Source organism: Bactrocera neohumeralis, chromosome 5, assembly GCF_024586455.1.
Source record: "Bactrocera neohumeralis isolate Rockhampton chromosome 5, APGP_CSIRO_Bneo_wtdbg2-racon-allhic-juicebox.fasta_v2, whole genome shotgun sequence".
NCBI lineage: Eukaryota > Metazoa > Arthropoda > Insecta > Diptera > Tephritidae > Bactrocera > Bactrocera neohumeralis.
In genome coordinates this window covers 14,601,091-14,625,557 of record NC_065922.1, presented here as the reverse complement: position 1 = coordinate 14,625,557, position 24,467 = coordinate 14,601,091, and the positions used below count along the sequence as shown (strand labels likewise).

The window sequence follows — 24,467 nt, the reverse complement described above, 5'->3', positions numbered from 1 at the left end:
ATGCACAAAAACAAGCAAATCATTTCAAAATAAACTTTTGCCAACAACTAAAAATAAATAATCTTTCACTCAAAACTATAAATTCGCATGGCGATCGCTTATCAGCGCTACGAAATTCACTTCAACGCTTTTATCAGTTCGAAAATAGGCATTGAAAACAATAGTACAGCTACTTGAATCACTGACAAGAATCTAAAAACGCTAGAAAAAATATTATTGGCGATTAGAATTTGTTGCCGAAGCATTGAAGCTGGAGAAAAACAACAACACAGCCATAAAATATTGTTTTTGTACATACTACTATTAAATATAACAACATCAGAGCGCGCTGTAGCGAATTCTCATCAAAGGCCGAATCAACTTCTGCGTTTTGCGCTCACGCTGATAAGCGATCGAACGGTAGAAACGGCGCGCGCTGGCCACGAACGCTCGACGCGCGAGCAATAGTCGACGGCAGTCACCAAGTGGCAGTCGCGCTCAGCAGATCAGCGTTCAATTGTACAGTGAATTAGTGCGTGTCGCGTTTAACGCTCCGTTGTGGTCTCGAGAGTTTCATCACACGACCAGAATTGCTTCCGCGCCTTTGAATGATAAGTCGGTGCGTGGAAAAGTTTGAAGCGCCAAGTGATATTGAGTGGCTGTGACGTTGATAGTTAGATAAAGTCGCAGAAGACACTATTTTTTTGTTGTTATATGTTGAGCTCAGCGCTGTAAGCAAGCGCAAGGGAAGCAAATGGATCTGTTTTGGTGGCGAAAGGAACCGGAGCCACCACCGCCGCCGCCGCCAAGCGCCATGCAGAATCGATTGATTGAGTTCGTGGCGGGCTCGCTGGGTAAGTGGCGGGAGGTACACATAGTACAAGTAAATAGCGAGGGTGTACATACATACGTATGTATGTATATATTTACATATACTACAGCTGAAATAACGCGCCATGTGCCGCTATGTAAACGAAACTTATTAAAGACATTAAAGCTCCAACGCGTATATCATATCTGTATGTACGTGTCTATATATGTATGTACATGTGTATGTGTGCTGAAACTTAATGAATGAATGATGCAAAAAGCTAAACGAAATCGAAATTTGCTGCCGAGTTAGAAAGACTCACTTAAAGAGTTAAATTTTTTTTTTAATTTGATAAGAATATGTTGTTGTGCAACATATGTACATATGTACATATATGTACATATTTCTCATTTATTTTTGGAGACCGCTGACGTATTGTCAGTTCTTGGCCGATTCTGATCGGACCACTACAGCGTATAGCTGCATATACAGCCTGATCGATCCAATAGCAAAAGTAACTACAAAATCTTCCAGAAACGAACTTTGGAAGTGGTTACAACAATATATGTACATACATACATATGTAGGAGCCAGATAAGAAGCTCAGCCGCATCAAATTTTCTTTAATGAAAGGAGCACTGATCCCAAGCTCCATAAATATCTTTATTAGAGTGGACATTTAACAATATAGGAACAGTGGACTGATCAAAATGGTAGTCATTCTGCCTATTTGATCTCCTGTAGACCGTATAGGTCCCCTGTTGAGCACTCTAGAGAAGTGACGGCGCAGTGCGCGAACTTGATGCAGATTGCAAAGCCGCAGAGGCTAAGGTCGCAATAGTGAGTTGGCAGTATGGGGCCAGATAACTCGTGGTTCACTGCCTGTGCGGTTAAGGCCTGAGCAGATCTCAAGATGACTGCATCCATTGCATGTATTACACCTAACCGAGGTGAAATTTGGATGAAGCCTTACAATGAGCCCCCGCATGACACTAACCACTCTTTGCATGCCCTGCTCAGCCTACACATCTGACACCATTCTCCCTATGGTCCGACCCCGTTGAAACAGCACGTTTCCTGGGCTTAGAGGTGGATGACCTCGATGACAACTTATCCAATCCTTACCATTAACATGGGAATTAGGTACCCATTACAAGTGGTCTGAGACCTGAAGGCTATTTAAAGGGACCAAGCTCACTCGGAGCGGAGCTAATAGAGTTGATAAGCCAGTTGACAAACTGCAAAGGATTTAATTTGTAATGAAATTGCATTCAATATTCAAGATATTCAAATTTTTTTTTTTCAAAAGTGCGAACCTAACCTAAAACTGCAATATTGCAAAACCCATAAATGGCACAAATCTTGAAATATTGATGTTGTTTTGGTGGTAAAGTTTGATCTCTGTTGTTGTTATATGTTAGATTAAAGAAATAACAAAATTTCATATCTGTGTAGCTTTAATTACGCGCAGATCTAGTTCAAGTGGTTGTTTTTATTTTTGGCACCAGTAAATATACAACTCAACTTCCGTAATATAATTTTAACTACTTATCAGCTGTTTGATTTATAAACAAAAATAAAATAAAACAAAAGTACCTACCTTATTCATCAAATTCATATATAACAGTAATTGTTGTTGTAGTTACTTGCAAAACAAATTCGAACAAATTGCTGCCTTTTCATGTTAATTTTCCAAAAACACAATTTAAAATTTCTTGTTTTTTTTTTTATTTATATCCAACAGGTGGCGCCACGCAGGTGTATGTCTCACAGCCGCTGGACACGGTTAAAGTGAAGCAGCAGACATTTCCCTTCCTCTACAAGAACATGTTTGAATGTTTTATGAACACGTACAAGAAGGATGGCATATTTCGCGGCCTTTACGCGGGCAGTGTGCCGGCCGTTATCGCAAATGTGGCTGAAAACTCTGTGCTCTTTGCCGCATATGGCGGCTGTCAGTCCTTCGTGGCATATTTGGTGGGCAAAGAGAACCACAGTCAACTGAATACGACGGAAAATGCATTTGCTGGCTTCTTCGCAGCGTTCTTTTCGACATTCACGCTGTGCCCTACCGAGTTGGTGAAGTGCAAATTGCAGGCGATACGCGAGGTGAGTCAAATTAACCGTTAATTACGTATAAAAATTATATTTGTAATGGTAAAATATTCGCTAACACTTTCAGTCCCATGAATGTTGCCCCGGCATACCGGCGAACGAGAATATGACGCCTTGGAAATTAACCAAAATTATCTACAAAGCAGAGGGTGAGTTAGTTTACATAAAATAAAGTACTTGCTGGTCAAAATTACTATTTGTCATTTCTTCGCTGACTTTAATTTAGGTGTGCCCGGCTTTTTCCGCGGTCTCACCTCGACGTTCATGCGCGAAATGCCTGGTTACTTCTTCTTCTTTGGCAGTTACGAGTTGACGCGTGAGCTACTCACTAAGTAAGTACAAAAAATAGCGCTTAATTGTAAGTCAGTTAATAAATTTTAACCATATTTGCAGACCCGGTCAGACGAAGGACGATATTGGTCCACTTAGAACCATGTTTGCTGGCGCCGTTGGCGGCGTTATGCTGTGGACAATGATTTTCCCCGCCGATGTTATCAAGAGTCGCATACAAGTGCAGGGTTTGAGTCACGGCATGCTAACGGTGGGCGTCGATATTGTGCGCAAAGAGGGCATACTGGCACTCTACAACGGTTTATTACCGTCTGTGTTACGCACGATACCGGCGACGGCGACGCTATTCGTAGTTTACGAATATACGAAGAAAATATTGCACGAGGAATTCGATCCCAAAAGCGCGCCCACGGACAAGAAATAACAGTTATTTTTCAATATTTGATTTTACATTGTGTTCCTTAGGTATATAATTCGCTAACTAATATTAGTGGCGTTATTTGTACATTTAATGTTACAAATTTATCGTATTGGCTAATTTCCGTTTTAAAAATTGTTGACGATCCATGGGGGTCTCTAGTGCGCGCCACTCATGCCAATATATCTACAAATAATTAAGTAGTTGTAAGAAATATTGATTGTTAATTTTAAGTAAAACAACAATTTAGAGTAATTTTTGTTATAAAAAAACTTGAAAAATAAATGAATGTGCATATAAATATGAAATATTAGCTGTTTGTGCGTTAAATATGCAAAGATAATTTAAAAAGTGGATAATTATAAAAAAAAATCCTAACCTAAAAATTTTAAAAAGTAGCAAAACAAGGCTTTAATCTGCAAAAACGTTGATTTCGATTGCATTGAAGATAGTATACCCTTTACAAATGAAAACAAAATCCAAAAAATAAATTTATTTTGATAAATATAAAAAAAATCCTAACCTTAAAATTTAAAAAGTTAAAAAAACTAATATATAATCAGAAAACACGTTAATTTCATTTGCATTGAAGCTGTATACACTTCACAAAAAAAAACATAATCCAGAAAATAACTTTATTTTGACAATTTTAAAAATTCTAGCCTAAAAATTTAAAAAAGTTACAAAACGAGTCTATAATCAGAAAAAAATACTCACCAATATGGGTTTGTGTCCTAGCATGCGCAATTGCTTTAGCTTCAACTCAAATAATCCCGTAAATCTTTGTTTGTCCTTTACAACATTGTTCCAGCCAACTATGACCACAGCGATGCTGTCCACATTCGTTTTTACCGAGTCACCCAACAGCAGGTCGCGTGTCAAGATAGCGCCTGGGAATAAAAAAATATTACATAAAATAAGTTTTCATTGCTACGATATTTATATAAATACCGCTATAATCCTCCGGACAGTCGCTTGCAAGTGGTATTGCCTGACGAAGCGTGTTATCATAGCAAACAACCACATCTGGCCGCTCGAAATGTGGCAATATGTGTTTCAATGTATTTGGGCGCAGTATACGTTCCAGCGTCTCCTTAATCTCCAGCAGTATGCGATCGGTTTTATTTAGTCTAAACTTTTGATTTCGTTCAGGTATATACTGTGTCAGCACTTTACCCAAGGAGCGACGCTTCTTTTCTGACAACTCATTGCCAACGTAATTGGAATCCTTCAAATTTATTTTCACAAAAGAGTCTAAATTAAAGATTTCACGTCCAGCGGTCACATTTTTACCATAAGCAAGATCAACGAATCGCTTATCTAGCACAGAAGTTATCATCTCTTTATTATAATGCCCACATAGAGTTAAATAGTGCAAGCAGGCGACGAAGCAACGCGGGTATTTTAAGATTTCATCGACTTTGGTTTCAAGGAGAGACAAGATTTTCGCACATAACTCTTGTTCAACACCGGTTGGACTATGATAGTTAAACACAGATATTGCCAAGCATATGCGTTCCATATCTTTTAAGCGCGCATTTTCGATGTCTTGATTGAAGCGTTGAAGCACTAACTCTAAGACGCCATCATGGCAACACTGCAGTTCCACACCAAACAGCGCAACGTGCAAGCAGCTCATTAGTGAAATACGTGATATTTGTGTTTGCAACACCTCCATCAACTCCATCATTTGTGGCACTTGTGGTATTTTACTGCTATAACGCAGCACTTTCAATATGGATACCAATGTGATATCATCAACTGTTTCTATTTCCGCTATAAGACGTTTGTACAAGTGATCAAGCAATTCAGGATTACGTATGGGTGTTTGTGTCTTGAAGAAACCCATTGACATTACACCCAACTCCTGCAGTGACATTGTATCAACAAAACGTGCTAAATTTACTTCGAAATCGAACATTTCGAACACTGGCCGGCGCAGCACATTGCAGTAGAACATTGCTTGGACCAACTGCTCAGGTTGCATACGTCGTACCTTGCGCCCCAACTTGCGTAAAGCTTCCCAGACAAACTCACATACGCGCGCTAAATTCAAGGAGTACCAAGCATCGCAAACCAATAGGAGCTCATCACTTGACCAGTGCTCAATGCGGCGGCAGCACTCCACATCCAAATTGTTCCACAATTGCATATAGTTAGGTTCACGTACTGACTCCTCTGATGGCAGTTGGGATAGTAGTCGTAGAGCGGATAACAACTGTTCATTGCTGAGCTTATGAGTTTGTTCACAGAAAATTTTACAGAATTGTTCAAAGCGACTATCTGAGATACAGGTGTTTGTCCTTATGCAATAATGTGTCAGAGCGTTGAATGTGTCAAATACTTCTTCAAAAGTGACACGAGTCAGTTCCGCCGTAGATATCAGCGCAGGCAATTCTGTTGTAACAGGTTCATTTACTGCTGGTGGCGTAATTTCATCCATGCGGAAGATTTGATAAGGCTTCAATGATTGCACCAGCACGTCGTGTGCGTGTTTATTCTCTCTGTCAACAAACACTTTGGCGGCAATTGCATGATTCAGATGAAAGCATGCTGGGGCAACTTGTGGAAATCTTGGTGCACTCGCTCTGCTTTGATTAGCCACCAATTGATATATTCCACGCACTTTTTGTAGGCTGCCGCGTATTAAAGGCATATTGAACATTTCAAATTTTACTTTATTTAACTTTTTATCACAATACTAATCATAATTACAAGCAATCGTCGCAAATTTAATGAAGATTAAAACAACTTCTGCCGCTGTGCACGCTTGCATGTGGTAACATTGGCGCCAAATCAGCTGTTTTCCAATGGGCTTCTCTACCGCTCCCCTGCTTTGTTTTTGCGCTCGCATTGATAAGTATTTATCAGCATATTGCACACACATTTTAAAGGCGCAATTTTGTGTTTTTCTTTTAAGAAATTTGTCATAAAATATTTATCAACATATTCGTAGACAGAAATAAATATTAGTTTATGACTTTTTCACTTTAAAAATTCTTACATTTCCATTAACATTTCGCTGTTAGTTTACTTCCCGTTTAGCGTTTGCTGTGTTTCTCTTTTGATTTTTTTGTTTTTCTTTTTCATTTTTCTATCACCACTGTTTGCGTTGCGTTGATCTACGAATATAAAAGCATGAGTACGTTTAATATATCTATCCTGCTTCATTCCAATAAGAAATTTAAATTGACTGCAGGCATTAACGATACTTCTGTACACTACAGAAAATACATACATACATACAGATATAATTGGTACTAAGAAACAACAGGATTTTTCGAAAACTTATAGCTGAAAATTTTCAATACGACATTATTTGTAGAAAATGTCTTCATTTTACAGACGGTATAATATTCAGTTAGTCATATAACACGAAAAACCTATAATAGTTATACCATGATCAGGGTATATTAAGTTTACCACGATATTTGGAACACCCAGTGGGAAATGTTGGAGAGTCTATAAAATGTATATACTTATGTACTTATATATATATATGTAAATGATCAGTACGAAGAGCTGAGTCGACTTAGCCATGTCCGCCTGTCCGACTGTCTGTGTACGCGCAAACTAGCCCCTTAGTGTTTGAGATATCGATCTGAAATTGTGCATACTTCATTTTCTCTCAAAACAGCTGATAATTTTTCGGACCACTATAGCCCATAGCTGCCATACAAGCTGAACGATCCTAAACAAATCTTTGTAAGGGAAACTTTTTTAGTTTACATAATATCTCGAAATATGGCATGGATTATTGTTAAAGAAAGGATTCGGATCGGACCACTATAGCTTATAGCTGTCATACGAACTGTCCGATCGAAGTCATGTCAAGTATGTACAGAGATCTGACTGGCAAAATCTTCCGTTCAACCGTCAAAAAGTCTGTATAAGCTTTAAGATGGTTTTAGCGTGCCCGGAGAGTGAACGCTTAAAGCCGAGCCGAGCGATATTCTCATTTACGAAATTTTTGAAAAGCGAAAAACACTGAAAAAAAAAAAGTGAAATCCTTGTTTTTGATTTCTTTACTTGAATTTAATATTTATACAGAACTATTATAAGACTTTTATTTCTCTTTATAACATATACCATATATTAAAAATCAAAATATACTCTGCTAAAGAATTAAACTACAATAACTAGTTAAAATTTTTGCAGTGTATTAATTAATAACAACGCAACCGCCTTTCCTCAAACAGGAAATTTGCAGAGCAAATGAGGCTGTTAAGACTTTAACATCTCTGTTAGATAGAATCTTCACTCACATATGTAAATACATTCCCCGCCAATAGCTGTAATTTACTGGTTTTTGCACTTCATCTCAGTATTCGTTGTTGTTTGCCTTTCAGTTTGCTTTTGTCGTGTTGTATTGAATGTTCGTTTGTACGAGTTGTTGCAGGGTTCTATGCTTTATTTACATTAAAAGAGTGTAGTGTGACGTGAATGCATGGCACAAAATGTCAGATAAAATTAATACAAAAATGGTAAGTTGAAGAATTAACTCAAAGTGTGAGAAATATTTAATTTTCTGGGCGCCGTAAACGAAAAATTCCGCAAGCAAGTGACCTCATAGACTTTTTCGTTTTTGTTTTAGTTGCTTGTGCACGTGCGAGTGTGTATGTGTGCAGGGGTGTTTGGTGTGTGCTTGCTTGTGATAAAGGAGAGCAAACGTAGGACAGAAAATCGGTAATCGAAAGAGACCATTCCATACTGAGACAGCGAGAGAAAGATATACATATGTATATGTGAGAGAAAAACGATGCTTCGTTTTGCTGGATGACATGATAAATTCCATGTTCGGCAAATTTTTCAAAATGATTTTGTATGTAATAGAAAGAGATGCGAGTAGCGAACGCCATTTTGTGTCGGTTGTTGAAAACCGACTGCGAAATGATTTCGCGCACTCTTCGTGACTTCATAATAATGAGTCCATATCAGTGGTCGGCATGAGAGGAACTGTCACTGTGTTGGTGAGCACGAAAAAAAGTAGCCCAGTGGGAAATTGGAATTAAAATTAAGCATCTAATCTAAATAATTAATAGTATAATGAAAATTAACAAAATGTCTTTTAAGGATATATTCCCTATTATCTTTAAAATACTTGGAACATAAAAGGCATTGCATGGCACCAAAGGCATTTAAAATCATAAAATATTTCTCGCAGGGCATATTTGGTTTTGTGCTATAGTCTCGCGTGATGTCAATTCGTTGCTGGCTCGAAAACGACTGAACGATAGAGCGTAAGCGTACGTGTGAAGTTAGTTTGCAAAATTTTGCTATGAAATGCCGACCACTGGTTCATATGTACATTTTTGTACTGTTTATTCAAATTTTTTGAGAGAGTTTTATGGTAATGCTTGTGATGGTTTGTGAAGGGTACAAGAGAGAACTACTTTCGAACTCTTCTAAAGGTTGAATGAGTTAGGTGAGTATTTTTATGATTTTCATATATGTATGTGGATGACCGCTCAGAGAGAAAGAGATGGAGCCAAAGTTACTTAGGTCATACGACAGGTCCAGAAGGACCCTCATCCATATATAGAAAACAAAGGACCCTTTTTAAGCATAAGATATTTTACGATACGACAAAAGATCTTACTTATGCATAAAGTATGGATGTTTTATAAAAATAGAAGTGCTAAAATTATGTTTTTCCCCTTTATTATTGCGGTAATATTATATAGAAAAAAGTAAAACGGACAAATAGTATTCAACTTCACATAATGATCAGATGATCACACAGTACCATATAAAACATGTTTGCTAGCTGGCAACTCATAATTTATGCTGATCAGTAGGGTTACCTTCTTATATGAGCTGCCTTTGAAAGATCGGGCTTAAAACTCCCCTCGGATGTAAAAATAAGCAGATTGGGCCTATACAATTAGTATCCAACTACAGAAGTCTTTGTGTGGACTGTATACAACTGTCTAAGAGTGATCCCTCCCGCCTTCTTGGCGAATGAGCCATCTAACTTAACCTATAGTTACCCATTGCAGTGATTACACGCTTAACCAAATTTAGAAATTCGAACCTGAAAAGTACTCATTGTTCTTCTTCTTTATTGGCGTTAACATCGCTTTACTGTTTGGCGCCAACTGGAATTCCAAGTGTAGCCAGTTCTCCACCTGATCTTTCCAACGAAGTGGAGGTCATTCTCTGCTTACCCGGGTACTGCGTCGAATACTCTCAGAGCTGGAATGTCTTCATCCATTCGGACGACATTACCTAGCCAGCTGCCACTTATTTCGCTGAACTATGTCAATGTCGTCGCATATCTCGTAGAACTCATCTTTGCACCGACTGCGAAATTCGCCGTTGCCAATGCGCAAAGAACCATGCATCTTCCTCAGAGCCTTTCTCTCGAAAACTCGTATTGCCGACTCATCAGATCTTATCATCGTTCATGCCTCTGCACCCTACACCATAAAGTACTCACTACTTCTACTACTAATCTCAGTACTAGATTTTTCATGAATTCGAGTACCGTTAATTCATTTGTGGCTATGTGGCTATTAAAGTCAGCAACTTAATATCAAGTTTTTGAGAAATTTCGGTTTCAGCGCTTATTCAGCTTGAAGAAAACATTTATCGAATTATGATCCTTGTTCACTTTTTTCTTAAATATTCTTTTGTGGGAACTTCGTCTTTCCTCGTCGTCTCCTCGCCAAGTAAAAAACCGGTTAGCCGACAAAAGAGTCCGCGTGTAAGCCAACACTGTGTGGACGCTCTCTGGTAAATTTTATGAAACATTTCGCTTGCTATAGGATTACAGCTAATGTTACGAAATATTAACAAGGTAGACTCTGTAATACACTTCCGATCGAATTTATCTATTGTTGGCATTTGTCTTACTTTCATTAGGACATACAAATAATGAACTGTTCTTGCCTGACATCACAGAAAAATTAAAATGTTAACTTCTTACATTTGCACAAATTTAACTAACAGTACTATGTATACAGCATTCTTGTTTGGTCTCTTGCTGTTGGTGGCGTTCAAAGTGTGTACACAAAAAATTTCGAGCATATTAACAAAGTATGTACATACAAAGAGGCCGCGCTCGTGTTTATTTTTTCAATACGTATGTGGCAAGTGCATGTACATACATATGTGTGTAGGCATGTATATACCTGACTAAAGATTTGAAGAGTAACATAACATTGCATAATTCATTATAGCTGATGGAGGCACTTTCCCGATCTCTTGCTGTTCTTCTTAATCAGTGTTGCCACTTCATATTTTTTTAAGTTTTTGTGCGTTTTACATTTTTAAGGTTATTAAACTTGCTGTTGAATTAACTGAATTTGTATTACACGGTCCGGTAAAAAGAAATCCATTATTCTGCTAATAGATGGTTTATGTAATCTGTACCTCGCATTGTATAGGTTAGGTTCGGATATCGATACTAACATGGATCTCACTTGGACAGCTTGGAATACCGATCCATTTTAGTTTCTAAAAAACTCATATATTGGATCTTAAGACCATTACAAATCGAGGAAGCTTTTTGAGCTTCCCACAAATTTTTTGAAATGCCATGTAAGTTTCGGAAATGTCTTCTGGTTTGTAGTAGTAGTTGTGCAAAGACTGAACAATGGAGAAGAACGTGCTTATGGTATCCAACTCATTTTCCTCCATACAACTTGGACAACTAACATCCGACAAGATTTTAAGCCGTACCACATAAGTGCCTATTGGACAGAGTCAGAACTCCTACAATAGCGACAAGATGAACTTTTCACAGATTGTGATTGTTTGACTCAGTAGCGATTCTTCTTCTTTATTGGCGTAGACACCGCTTACGCGGTTATAGCCGAGAGGTATCGATTGAGCAAGCGTATAAAATAAACTTCAGCAATGAGAAAGTACGCCATATCTTATAGTTGTTTTCTACAAAGGCAAAACGCGAGCCAGGCAGCTGAAAATGTGTTTAGTTTTTATGATCATGTAAGTGATACGCTGGTAGGCCAATTGTCGAGTTCGATCATAATAGACGCATGCATTCGACTGCCAAGGCGCTCAACATTGCATGAAAAAGAAGTTCCATGTATGGAGAGTTAAGGCAAAACAAAGCTTAAAACCGAGCCGAGCGTTAATGGGTAAACGGCTCTGATCGGCTTTGAGCATCCATTCTGCAGGCACCCTTATTGACCAAATTTCAATCTGCAAATCGCTGTTGAATCGCAACAAAATCGTTCCATTTCTAAAGCGGAAACTTACTAGGAATGGAAAATTGGTACCCCATGACACGTCAAGCGAAAACTGAATGGGTCGGAATTTTGCCGGAATCATCTACTGTAAGTTGCTTCCTTACGGTCAAACTCGTATGGTAATTCGGAAATCCACCAGAAGCGGACAGCTGTGACAGAACGAGCGGAATCATCCTCAATCAATACTGTCACGCCAGAAACTTCGAAAGCTTGGTTGGGAGGTTCTAATGTATTCACATTATAGTCCGAATCTGTCACCAAGTCTTTACTACCTATTAAATTATGTTGAATAATTTTGCTGGTAAAAAATTCGTCTCGCGGGGAAAACAATAATCGACGTGTGAAAATCGACCTCCTTTTTTTTGCCAATGGGGACGAAGGTTTCGATGATTTTTTGTTTTGGCAATAGGGACGAGGGTTTCAACGGTGTTGTTCTCATGACAGTCGGACTTACGTATCCAGAACGGACACGGATTTTTTTTATCCGGTCAAGGCTTGTCAAATTGGAAGAATTCTGCCGCTGCAACTGACTAACTAGGGTTATGATGATAGTTTCATTATGAAATTACCTTCAAATTACCTTCAAGTTATCGAACAAAACAACACATATTTATCCTTAATCGGATCACAAAGATTTTTAATTTAATATAAAAATATTTTTACCAAAATAATTTATATAATGCGTTTTAAAATATAATATTTGAAATATTAGGCAACCCTATCTGACTATGCTATGGCAACGCCTGAAGAGAAGAAACGCAAGGTTACCAACACTTATGTTACTACTCTTGCAGTGTGTATACAAAATGTTAAATGTAGAGAGAAGATGAGATTCTGTAAACTGTTACAATACTCGGGTTCTGCACGTTGCATATCACTTGGTGGTTGATTCAATCATTTTCATATGTATTCATGTGTGTATGTATATTGCTATATTTATATTTGATATGTATTGTTCGGTAGAATGTTTTTGCCGATACGCAGTAGAAATGAAATTAGGCCATTTTTTGCGATCGGAGAATATCGCAAAGGAAATCAACAATTAGATTTTTTAAGATGTAAAAAAAATATGTACATATGTATGTATGTATGTATTTTTTAATGCGGAGATATGTACATACATATGTATATGTACATTTTTTTTACTATTGGGGTACTCACAACGTGTCATAAAGCATCGTAAAATCATAAAATCATAAATTTTTATACCAGTTTGAAAAAATTGTTGTTGGTTTGCATACTAAAATAAGTTTACACAAATACAACTCCGAACGCTATATTTTCGGATCGTTATAACTTATAACTTTATCAGACTATGTGAAACACCAATATACATACATACATATGTACATATGTATAAGTATATTTTAAATAAAATAATGAAATTAGAAGAAATGATGAAGAAAAACAGTGAATTTTAGCTTTTTAGGTAGACGATTGCCATAGGCAACGTCATAAACGAAACGAACTCTCAATATTCATAGTAAATGTAAACAAATCCTCCTCTACCGTTCTTAATAGCGCCAAGTACTCATTAATTTTTGTTTCAAATACACTTTACAAAATAAATTGGACGAAGTTATTGTAATCTTCATTTCTCAACTTTTACGAAAGGAAATCAGAAAGACTGCGTTCAGACGAGGACACTTTTGTCGCTCATTATCAGCAAATCCTCTTTTGGTTTGGCTTATTGTATTCACACGAAGCTGACAACTTTAGTCGCACAATTTTCAGCATTTTCTTTTCACGCTCCATATTCATCTTTTTCCATAAAACCAGTTTGGGCGACTAAAAGTGTTTTTGCATGAACATAGTCAAACAAACGGGACGAAATTATTGTAGTCTTCATATCTATCCTTTGAGCGAAAAGGAGAAAATAAATGAGTAACAGGTAAGCGGTTTTTTTATGGTTCCGAAAAAATATTGAATGCGAAACAGAGATAGAAATAAAGGAAAATGTACCCTTCATTGGTATAGTAATTGAGTTATTAAAAAAATTAAGACTGACTGTCACTTTTTACAACTTGTATGCCCTGAAAGGGTATTCGATTTATCCTCCGGAAGCTGGTTGAGCAATCGGATTACTATAACAAAGCCTCATTAACCCAAAAGGTATAAAATACCACAACTAAGCACTAAATTAAGAACTGTAACTGTAGGCAAAAAATTTTGAAAATGTGGGTGTGGCCCCACCCCCTAATAAGTTTAATGTACATATTTTTCAAATCAATAAAGCTATAACAACCAAATTCACACCGCACACTCCGCATACAACGGTACAGTTAAAATCGACTAAAAGCGCGATAAATCAATAACTAAATACGCCAGAGATGGTATGAGAGGGCTTTAATGGAGTCTGGGTCAAAATTGCTTGATGTTCGTGACACCACCTATTTTTAGGTGAAATATCATATCTCGACATTTGTATGATACAGTGTGAAATCGAGCTACAGCCACGCCTGCCCAAATAACACAATTTTAAATTGCAAAGCCCCTAGGCACTGAATGTGTGGACCCAGTGCTTACTGTTGACTTTTTACTGAAAATATCGGTCAATGCGTGAGATATTTAATTCAAATTCAGAGAGAATCCATTTTAGTTAAATCGGATCAATACTTTTCTTAGCCCCCCCATGCCTAATACAAATATTTTCGAACATCCAGGTGACTTTATACCGCATGCATCAGCCAATATGTGAGTTATCTTAATAAAATTGAGAGAGCGTGTTTTACTTATAACTTTGTATATTTCTGTTTAGAAAGAATAAAATAGGGTGAAAACTCGCCCTAGATTCCATATAACTAACAAGTCTTATGTATCTGATGGTACTTCCCTGGCTGTAATCCTTGCGAGCTGCAATAGTATAAAATGAACCGAACTTAGTTCCTTCCGAATTTGCGAGGTATCGTTCCACGAATTCAATTTTTTATAAAAGTTTAACGTGAATTCTTAAAAGTTTATAATGTTTCCTTATAAATTTGGTTATATTTATGCTGATTTTTTATTTCGATATTTGTTTGCATCCTTCTTTGCTGGGTGTTCCCTTCATTAGCCCAAAAAGAAGCAGTTATATCCATAATTTTCACGATCGATAATAATCGAGATAATCAAATTGAGAAAATATTAACCCAAATACGAGGCTTTATCTGTCAGATTTACATTTCTGTACCTGTGCTCTCCCCGTTTTAGTGGCCACAGCTGTATTTATGTGTGGATACACACTTTCTGCTGTCTCTTTCCTTTACATGCAACGGTAAATGTTCGTTTTTTGTAGTTCTATTTTCTCCTACGATTTTCTTTAAAAAAAATCGTTTCACTTTTTCATCCCGAAATGCTCTGAGGTCCGTATAACGCCATTTGAATGAGCACAATAATGCTTTATCACTCTCATTGGCATTTCATACCACTGCGAAAGCCTTGTGCTCAGAAATCATGAGCACTCGATAGAGTGTGTACATGTACAGAAGATTCGTCATTGCTGCCGGAATGCCGTTGACTTTAACAGCAGCCTTGCGTAGGTAACAGAGTGAATAACATGAAAGCAGTTCGTTTGTTTGCTATTTTCAGCATTGCATACGCTTTTAGGCAAAACAGAGAGCATTGCTGGATATTCCACATGTGCTCGGCTCATTTGTTGTGCGTTTGTTTGTGCACCCAAGCATACATGATTTGCCTACTCGAGTGTGCGCGTATGCATGTGTGTGTGTTTATAGTCATTCGTTCGTATGGCGGACATTACTCAGAGGTTCGTCTCACATTTTGCACTGTGTTGTTTCTGTTTCGCTTTAGTCTGCTTTTGACGAGGCAAATCGTAAGATTACATTGTGAAGTGTGTTTGTGATTTTTGTTGATTACATTGAAAAGAAATAAATAATTATATAGTTTGGAAGAAGCTTAGGCGCATTTATCTACAAAAAATGTGCGATGGAAATGTAAGTGAAATTAATCTTAAACTTCGGTAATTAAAATGCCTGAAAATTTTCTATTGTGACAAATGTGTGCTATGCGTACGAATGGCGGAGGAAGAAGAACACACGAAGAGAGCGCCTTTTAACAGTGTGAGGGGGCAGAAAGCGCAAAATATCAGGGGAATGCATTTGACTGCGCATCATGTGAGCGCAGCTGGCAACTCTTGTCAACCTGACTGCTGAAAATTGTTGTTGGCTGTTAGAAAGAGTCAAATGTATTTGTGCGGAAATAAATATTTACATAACTGGGCATGGATCTTGGGATCCGGTGCTAACTTAAATTCGTGGTTTGTGTCTCAGCTGTACGTGTAAATTCAGAGGACTTTTAAGCATATTTTCAATAGATTTTTTCAAGTGTTTGGTAAGGGTATTTAAATTAATGAGAGGACAGGGAGAGGTATTTAAGATATTGAAAAGATAGGGATAAGTTTTTGATATAATGAGAGAGAAGTATAAGGTGTGTTCCAAAGTAAACAGGACTTAAAAAAAAAAACAGAACAAATGTTTTTTCGGCAAAATCAATTGATTTTATTCAAAATAGTCTCCTTCTGCTTCAATACAGCTTTTTGCACGGTCCAAAAGCATGTCGAACGAGTGTTTTAGCTCGTTGGCCGGTGCAAGCCTTTTGAATGGCCTCTACGTCCGCATAACGCTTTCCTTTCATGGGCAAATGCATTTTTCCGAAAAGGAAGAAGTCGCACGGTGCCATATCAGGTGAATACAGGGAGTGGTTAATGGTTAAAATGTGATTTTTCGTCAAATTGTGCGGAACAAACCGGGCACACACCTATCGTAAGCCCAAATTATCGGTCAAAATACGATAAATCGATGTTTTGGATCGATGTTTTTTCGGTAAAAGTGTTACCAGTTTCATTTAATCATCACCGATAACACAAACATACTGACACTTAAAACACAATAACTTCACTTCCAATCGATGAAATGTCATGAAATTCTTACTGGACAATCGATAAAAATAGCAGATTCTAACGCATCAGTCGCCATATAGATGGCGCTAGATTCAAAAAGTCCTGTTTACTTTGGAATGCACCTTGTATAAACAAGCTCAATCAGAGCAAATGACAATTAAAATAAAAGAGAGCTTAATTTGTTAAGAGTCAACCAGAAAATAGTCTTATTCAAATATCCAAAAAGACGCTAGAATATAAAACCATAAATACTCAGAGTTACGAATTCAGTTCCCACAACTGTATGGTCTAAGTAACCGGAACGGCTCCATTCCTCGAAATTTCTTGCAGAATGTTTTCTGCCGCTACAAGAACAAGAGTTGGGAATTATTAGAAGCTTCGGAGAGGTAAATTATGATCCTAGCGCTATGAGAGAGAACTAGGGTATAGTCGGGGTATGTAACCTGATGGACCCAGCTTTTTAGATTTGATTGAAATAGCTTATTTAATCAAACCGAATTTTTTATTGTATAAGTAGATCGGGGCTGAAGTCTTTAAAAAAGGTAAAAGGTGTAAAAATAATAATATTACCGTGAAATCTATTGGAAAAGGCGGATAATACAACAGAAGTGACAGGAAAAATATTTAACGGGCGATCTCGGATCGGAAAGTGGTACGGAGAGATAGAGTGTTCAGAACCAAAAACGGTTTAACTCGGGTTTTGGAAAAACTAAAAATCGTGAAATTGTGAAAATTGTAGACAATAAAAAGACTTACAACTTCTGGGTTATCACTTTTTCAAATAACCTCAAAATTCTTGTAAAAAAAATTCAAATAATCGAGTTTCTGATTTTCGTTATTTGGTACCTGAGCAAGGTACCTGTGTTCAAAATTCCATTCCGAAAAATTTATCACCAAGAATTGTCATTTATGTTTCAAGTTTGAATAGTTTCAATTTTCGTCTCAACCAACCATGTAAATAATTCCTGCTGGGTATTGCAAGAAAAGTGTTAACAGAGCACGTAGAAATGTTAAAAGTGTTGCCATTTAACAATAAAAGCTTAAATAAATCATGAAAAATATAATTTTGTGGATAAGTACAATGTATTTTAAAGACAGATTTATCAAAAAAATATTTTAATCAACCATTCCAATAAAATCTGTTTCCTTTCCCTTCCAATCACAGACCACGAAGCTTAATCCTTGCGATACCGAAACCATAACTGATCCCATAGAAGTGTATAACATGTTCATAGTGGAAGATGAGGAGTCAAAAGACTCTGTTAAGCAAAACGCGCGGTTCCATAAGCGTCTCATACGGCACGTACGACGGCATCGCGTACTTTACGATCCAAAACATAAACAATTTTCATGCATCGAAGCGAAAAACGAAGTTTGGGAGAAAATTGCAAAGCGAATGTGTTGCGATGGTAAGTACATACAAACATACATATATGTACATACATATGTATATAAGAAGAGATCTTGCTAAAGTTTGCTGTTGAAGTCAATTCACTGCAAATAATCTCATTTATTGTTTGTTTATTTGTATGCCAGCCGATCTTTGCAAGAATACTTGGGTGAACTTGCGTTATTCTTATCAAAAATATGCGCGCCGATTGCGTAAATTCTTTGCCAACAAAGCGTGTAAGAAGCGAAGCCGCCGTCCTGTAATGGCATTTGAAACGGAATTAGTTTTCCTCTGGCGTTTCATAGCTGACAAGTACGTTGAAGAGTTTTGCAAGAAGGAAAAAACAATTTTCAAACCTATTTTTTTCTATTTTAGAATACGCTGTCCTTTGCCCTACAGCGATGAGATGGAGGCGAAGGCCGCTACACACACACAACCAGCTGCCGTCGACGATGACATAGTTTTGCTGGAGGATGACGTCGAGGTGATCGACTTGGACGATGAAACGCCGGCCATAACTAAAGCCCTCTCCAAGCTATCGAAGTTGCACTTCCAAGTCACACCGGAAATACGTCGCTTGATATACAATTTGCAATGCTATCAGGAGATATACGACGGTGGCCATCGATATTATGAGGATTACCGGCGCAAAGGCATCATTTGGAATGCCGTCGCAAACGAAGTGGGCGATAAGGGTATGGCTTCGTGTTGTATGGACAGTTGGAAAATTTTATTTAAAGTCTATTTTCCATTATTTTAGCTACGAAATTAATGAAATGTTGGCTGCAAATACAAACGCGCTACGAATGGGAGCTAATGCAACGCCGCTTAGAAAAGGAGCTAACAGCTACAAAGCCGCAAACCGAGCTGGAGAGTCTGTTGTACTTCACCAAGGCACACATACTTAAACTGTAGGCTTTACTTTGCATATATATTATGTTTAAATTTCACAACTAAATTGTTTTGTAACACTTTTCAGGCCGAGAACGGTTTACAAGAGCTCCTACTTCCTCAAAAAGGATTGGCATGAGCCCATTGACCACTTCAAGAACATTTTCAGCTTGCTGGTGGCAATGAAGAAATATCCAATAGTGATCACACTCACCGAAATGATGGTGAACAAAACCGAAGATGTCGATACCGTTAAATATATGAAACTTTGGAGCGATGTGGCAAATACTAAAGGTTAGTCTTCATTAATTTTCAGTGTCAAGTCAAATCTACAATATTTTTTTACTTTCCTTAACCATCTTCAGGTGGCGGTGTAACGCCTGGTCAGTGCGAAGCCACTTGGCTGATTCTGCGTTTGTTCTACTGGGAGCTAATGGGTATGCGCAAACACAGTTATCAACTGCAAGACAAATGGTATTTCGAAACCATTATAACGGAGCTGTATGCCTTGTCTAGAACGTACAAGTTACCACGCGCCAAAAAGTCTACACTCGGTACGCTCATGTTATCGTCCATATGCGCCGATGAGGTTGTCCAACCTGCCCCCACAACCACTGGCAATGCAAGCAAGGTGCTGCAAACCGAAGTTGTACCAGTTTTAAACGATTCATCACCGCCGAATGACACGCTAATGGGCAACCCCATCGTACCGATATCCGTCAGTCTGGATGAAGACAAAATCAGTTCGTCAATAATCGAAAACAAGCGTCAAGCGTCAGCTAAAAATATCGTAATACACAATAAACCGCAAAATAATGTCATACCCACTCCCGCAGCCAGCACTTGCACCACAGTCTCAAATAACGGCTTGGTGGTGACGGTCACCAAAGTGCCGGCGAAGACGCACACCACCGCCGTCATACAACAGGATGCGCCGCCGGCTTATCCACAAGCGCACTCGCCACAAATACGCGTCAAATCGCAGGCGCAACTGCAAGCCGCCGAACCCATCAAAATGTTTGTGCAAGCGCGCCCACAAATACAAATACACGCGCAACCCACACCCGCGCCGAAGCCAAATCCACAAATACAAGTACAAGCCATAACGCTGCCGTGCATGCCACAAGCGCAACAAGCTCAGCAATATCAAATGCTACCGCTCACACCGATACAAGCGCAAACCAAGTTGGCAGTGAAGCAACAAGCCAGCGTGCAGACGCCGGCACAATTCATACCCACCAATATGGGTCAGTTGTTGCCGCCAACAACAATAGAGCCGACACTACACGAAGCCAACACAATCACTTTGGATACGATAAAGACGCCGAAAATTGTGTCGGCAGTCAGTTTGGCACCGCGCGCCAACTTCCCCGTGCCCTTCATCAATAAGGGTTTGCAAATCACCGCAGTCGCTGGTTCCGTAACCAGCGTATCACCGCCTGCGCCGCACACCAGCACCGCGCCATTGCGCGCAGTAGCACCCACCTTAAACGCGCTTGCTCCGCCGCCAACGGTTGTTATGGCGCCCACGTCGAACGCCTTAAATTTACCCTTTACACTGCCGGATAAAACAAATATTACCAAGTGTCCGCCGTTGACTTGTGTCAACACCGACCCAGTCCTCAAGACGGGTACGATAATAACGTTGCCGAATGCTGTGGTGCCTGCGTCCACGCGGACGCAAGCGACTATGCCGCTGCCCATAAAGGAGCCTGCATCGCTCGAGACGAAAATACCCGCCACGGTGTTGGCGCGCCATATTTGACACCGACCTCACAGCTGAACTCCAACGAAATTATGATCGAATTGATTAGTTCGGTGAATGGCAATCAGTTGGTGGTGCACGGGCCGCCGCTGGAGCAAAAGTACTCGCTGCCAATGAGCACGACGGCGCTGCTGATTCGTGAGGTGCTCTCCATACCGTATTTGCATAAGAAGGACTACAATAAACCGCAACAGGTCAATATGTGTTGGCAGTACTTGGCCAAACGCTTCAATTTACCGGGTAAGTCATGACGGAGTTCGTTAAAAATACTCGTTATATATTCTACGAGTCCTCAAAATAATAAAAGTTGTCCTTTTCTGCCTTACAGTGCATATCTGCAAGGCTTGTTGGAACTTCTTGTCGGAAAACTTCGCGCATTTCCCGCAAATTGCGCCCATGGAAGAGCTGACGAAACCGCTGAAGATTGGCATTAGGGTGTGGCGCGAAAATTACACTTTCTTTCAAACATTCAACGAGAAAGCAGGTAATAATTTTGATTTTATCTATTTAAGCAGAAAATAATTTAAATAAATTAAATTTCTATCCTCAAAAAAGTAAAATAATTTTCGAAAAAAAATAATTTTCTCAGCAAAAAAATTATTTTCTAATCTTAAACAAAAAAAAATTAATTATTTATCGTTAAAAAAGTTAATTAATTTATTTTCTAACCTAATAGAAGCTTATAACCTCAAAAAAAAAAAAAAAATTCAACGAAAAAATAGTTTTATAACCTAAAAAAAAATTCTATCTAAAGAAAAGTAAAATAATTTTCTTACCAAAAAAAATACAATTTTCTCACCTAAAAAAATTATTTTCCCACCCTAAAAAAAATTAATTTTCAAACCTCAAAAAAAATATTTTCCTAACCTCAAAAAATTATTTTCTAACCTTGAAAAACATTTTTTCTCTTACTCCCCAAAGCCCAAATGCGTTTGCCGTTCGCAAAGGATGCTGTGGAGAAGTTCTTCGATAATATTAGAGATCAAACAAAGCACATACCACGTGTAGGTGGCAAGAAATTGACTTTCGTCGCAGATTGGCAAGCCGCCATAAATAGCAATCCATATGTACCGAACAGTAAGTACTAAAAGTTTTAATAAAATAAATAGCTAATAATTTAAATAAAAAACTGCTATCATTAAAATTAAAAATATGTGGCAACCCTGCTAAAAATCTATCAAGCAATTTTTTTTCGCACTGTTTTGGTTTGTTACCTTGTAATATTTAATTTATTATAAAAATTTAACTAATTCAAAAAAAAAACCATGGAAAAGGGTGGCAATACTGGTGAAAAATGTGATTGGCCGAATTTCCTACAAGTCACTTAAATTTAATATAAATTACAATAAAAAATATATTGATCAAAAATCGTTATCATTAATCACTTAATACCATTTAAAACTAAAAAATGTGGCAACTCTTCTTAAAAATATGTATGTATTTCAGCCTCAAATCTTTCTGAGCAGATTTAGTTTTGGCACTTATTGAAATATTCAATTTATTATAATAATTTTCTAAATTTAATAAAAATTTAAAAGGTGGCAACACTTTTTAGCAATATGTTTAGCTGAGATTTTTTATAAATTTTTTATAACTTGAATACCAATTGTGTAATAATTTGCTAATTTTTGAATTTAATTGAATTAAATTTTTAAACATATGGCAGCGCTTTTTGAAAAATATTTTAAATTGAAAAACTCCTCAATAAACTTTAGCTTTATATCTACCTTATTTTGTCGTTTCCACCGCGTTACCATTTCGAATAATTAATATTAGTAGTAGTTAAATTTGGCAAAATCTGGCAACCATTCTCAAACAAAATTTTGCCAGAACATTAAATTGTTAAAAATAAAATTTTTTTTTTTTCAACTATAACAGTGCTTAAGCCGCATTAGTTGAATACCCATTACCCAAAATTCTCTTTATTTACGAAAGCTGTTAACTTGAAATTTCATACAGTTGGCAACCTTTATCAAATAGATTAAACTGCAATATTTCTTAAATCTCTGCAGTTTCACATTCATATTTGTTTTTTGATATATTTTTTTTACTTAAAATTTTTGAACAGGTGGCAACCTTCCACATTTTTTTTTATTAAACATATTTTAACACTGTACCGTTTCAAACTCATTTTGGTTTTCTTATACATATACATATGTATGTATGTATGTATAAATTTTTTTTACTGCAAATTTTCGAACAGGTGGCAACCTTCCAAGAATTTTTTTTTTTAATTAAAATGTTTTCAAATTCGTGCTCCACACTACGCTATTGAAGTTACACTGTCGTGACGACATTTTGTTACGCTACATAATTTCGTCGCAGTCGTTTTATATTACCATCACATTAAAACGAGAACTATATAAAATAAATAATAACATATTTCTAATTATGATTTACTTTGTAGAAGTCTGGTTCGGCACATGGACCCTCTTTAAAGGCGCCTTTTTGAAGTACATGCGCGATTTGGAGCTCGGCATCGACAACAAATGGTCACTGGAATGGTGGCGCGTCTTGGCCAAAATGGATTTCCTAATCGAAGAACAATATCATAATATGGAACCGTTCTACTACATAGTGCGCAACAAAATGATCGACGAATGCGAACGTTGCATCAGGGAAGAACAAAAATACACTATCGATCCGAAGTCGAAGAGATTCGTACTGAAATCAGACATGCATCATCCAATGTTGCAGAAAATACCCGACATCGATGCCTACCGCGTCGTAATGACCGTGCGTCGCTATCCGCAGATTTACCAAAAGGCAACCGACGACGAGAAGACCAAAGCGTGGCAAAAAGTCGCACTCGAAATGCGCTCAACCGGTAAGCAGGCATTGAAAAGCATAACTAACGGTATAATGAAATATACATTTTGCTTCATTTCAGTGACGGTATGCCGTTTTGCCTTCCAATGCGCCTTGAAGAACTACCGGCTGTATGCGGCGCGTGACCCGGCGAATCGTTGTCGCCTCAATCATCGCTATTACAAACATTTGGCGGAAATTTATCGTGCCATCAAGCCGACGCGCAAGCTCAATATTAAAACACCATCCGAACTGAATCAGTCGGTTAGCGATAATCCCGACGCGAATGAGCCAGTATTTCCCGAACGTTTCATAATGGACGTCAACATGAGCAATAGTCACTCGAATGTGGTTATGAAGAATTGGGCTTATGGCGTGGGCATATCCGTGCGCAAGGAGAAGTTGGAAGCGCTCTTCCAAAAATATCGTCCAACTTCGGTGCTAGGCGAAACCGCAACACCAAAATAGGTTTAGAGTGGGTGGACAGCACTGATTTTGAACGCACTACAATTGGAGGGATATCTATCCATAGATATACATACATACATATATGTATGTAGATTAGCACTAATTATAAAACAAGAAAACACTTCTGCGACTTTATTTAATTTTAGAACTTTTTTTTACTGTTATGTAGTTGTATAATATTTCTAAGCATGGCCCTTATGTACTCCATATATATATAAATATACATACAGTTAAATATATGAGTATGTATCCGGCTGTATATAATGTAAAGTAAACTTAAATACGCGTAGATTTCATAAAGTTCATATTTTCCATGAAGAGATAACCTTAAAATTATGTTTAAAATTGTAAAATAATTTCAAGAAATTAAAAACAAATACCTTTAGCGCAAAATTCACTTTTAATATTGCCGTAGTGTTGA

General features: G+C 37.7%; 3 protein-coding genes across 3 annotated transcripts; 2 read left to right on the top strand and 1 right to left on the bottom strand.

Annotated features, from left to right (window-relative positions):
• Nucleotides 1–392: 392 nt before the first annotated feature.
• LOC126760621 (mitochondrial ornithine transporter 1) lies at nucleotides 393–3,711 on the top strand. The gene is made up of 5 exons (XM_050476395.1): nucleotides 393–833; nucleotides 2,535–2,899; nucleotides 2,973–3,054; nucleotides 3,132–3,237; nucleotides 3,299–3,711. The coding sequence occupies exons 1-5, from the start codon at nucleotides 734–736 to the stop codon at nucleotides 3,618–3,620; spliced, it is 975 nt and encodes a 324-aa protein (XP_050332352.1). The 5' UTR covers nucleotides 393–733; the 3' UTR covers nucleotides 3,621–3,711.
• Nucleotides 3,637–6,639, bottom strand: LOC126760614 (FAST kinase domain-containing protein 5, mitochondrial). Its single transcript, XM_050476378.1, has 3 exons — nucleotides 4,566–6,639; nucleotides 4,332–4,504; nucleotides 3,637–3,800 (listed from the first exon to the last, which is right to left on the bottom strand). The coding sequence occupies exons 1-3, from the start codon at nucleotides 6,277–6,279 to the stop codon at nucleotides 3,711–3,713; spliced, it is 1,977 nt and encodes a 658-aa protein (XP_050332335.1). The 5' UTR covers nucleotides 6,280–6,639; the 3' UTR covers nucleotides 3,637–3,710.
• A 1,347-nt stretch (nucleotides 6,640–7,986) lies between these two features.
• Nucleotides 7,987–24,115, top strand: LOC126760610 (uncharacterized). The gene is given in 12 exon segments (XM_050476374.1): nucleotides 7,987–8,098; nucleotides 17,890–18,133; nucleotides 18,261–18,426; nucleotides 18,490–18,809; nucleotides 18,875–19,025; nucleotides 19,094–19,299; nucleotides 19,371–20,756; nucleotides 20,759–21,010; nucleotides 21,099–21,254; nucleotides 21,692–21,847; nucleotides 23,178–23,597; nucleotides 23,661–24,115. Coding segments are annotated over 12 exon segments (3,870 nt in total). The 5' UTR covers nucleotides 7,987–8,071; the 3' UTR covers nucleotides 24,047–24,115.
• The last annotated feature ends 352 nt before the right edge of the window (nucleotides 24,116–24,467 follow it).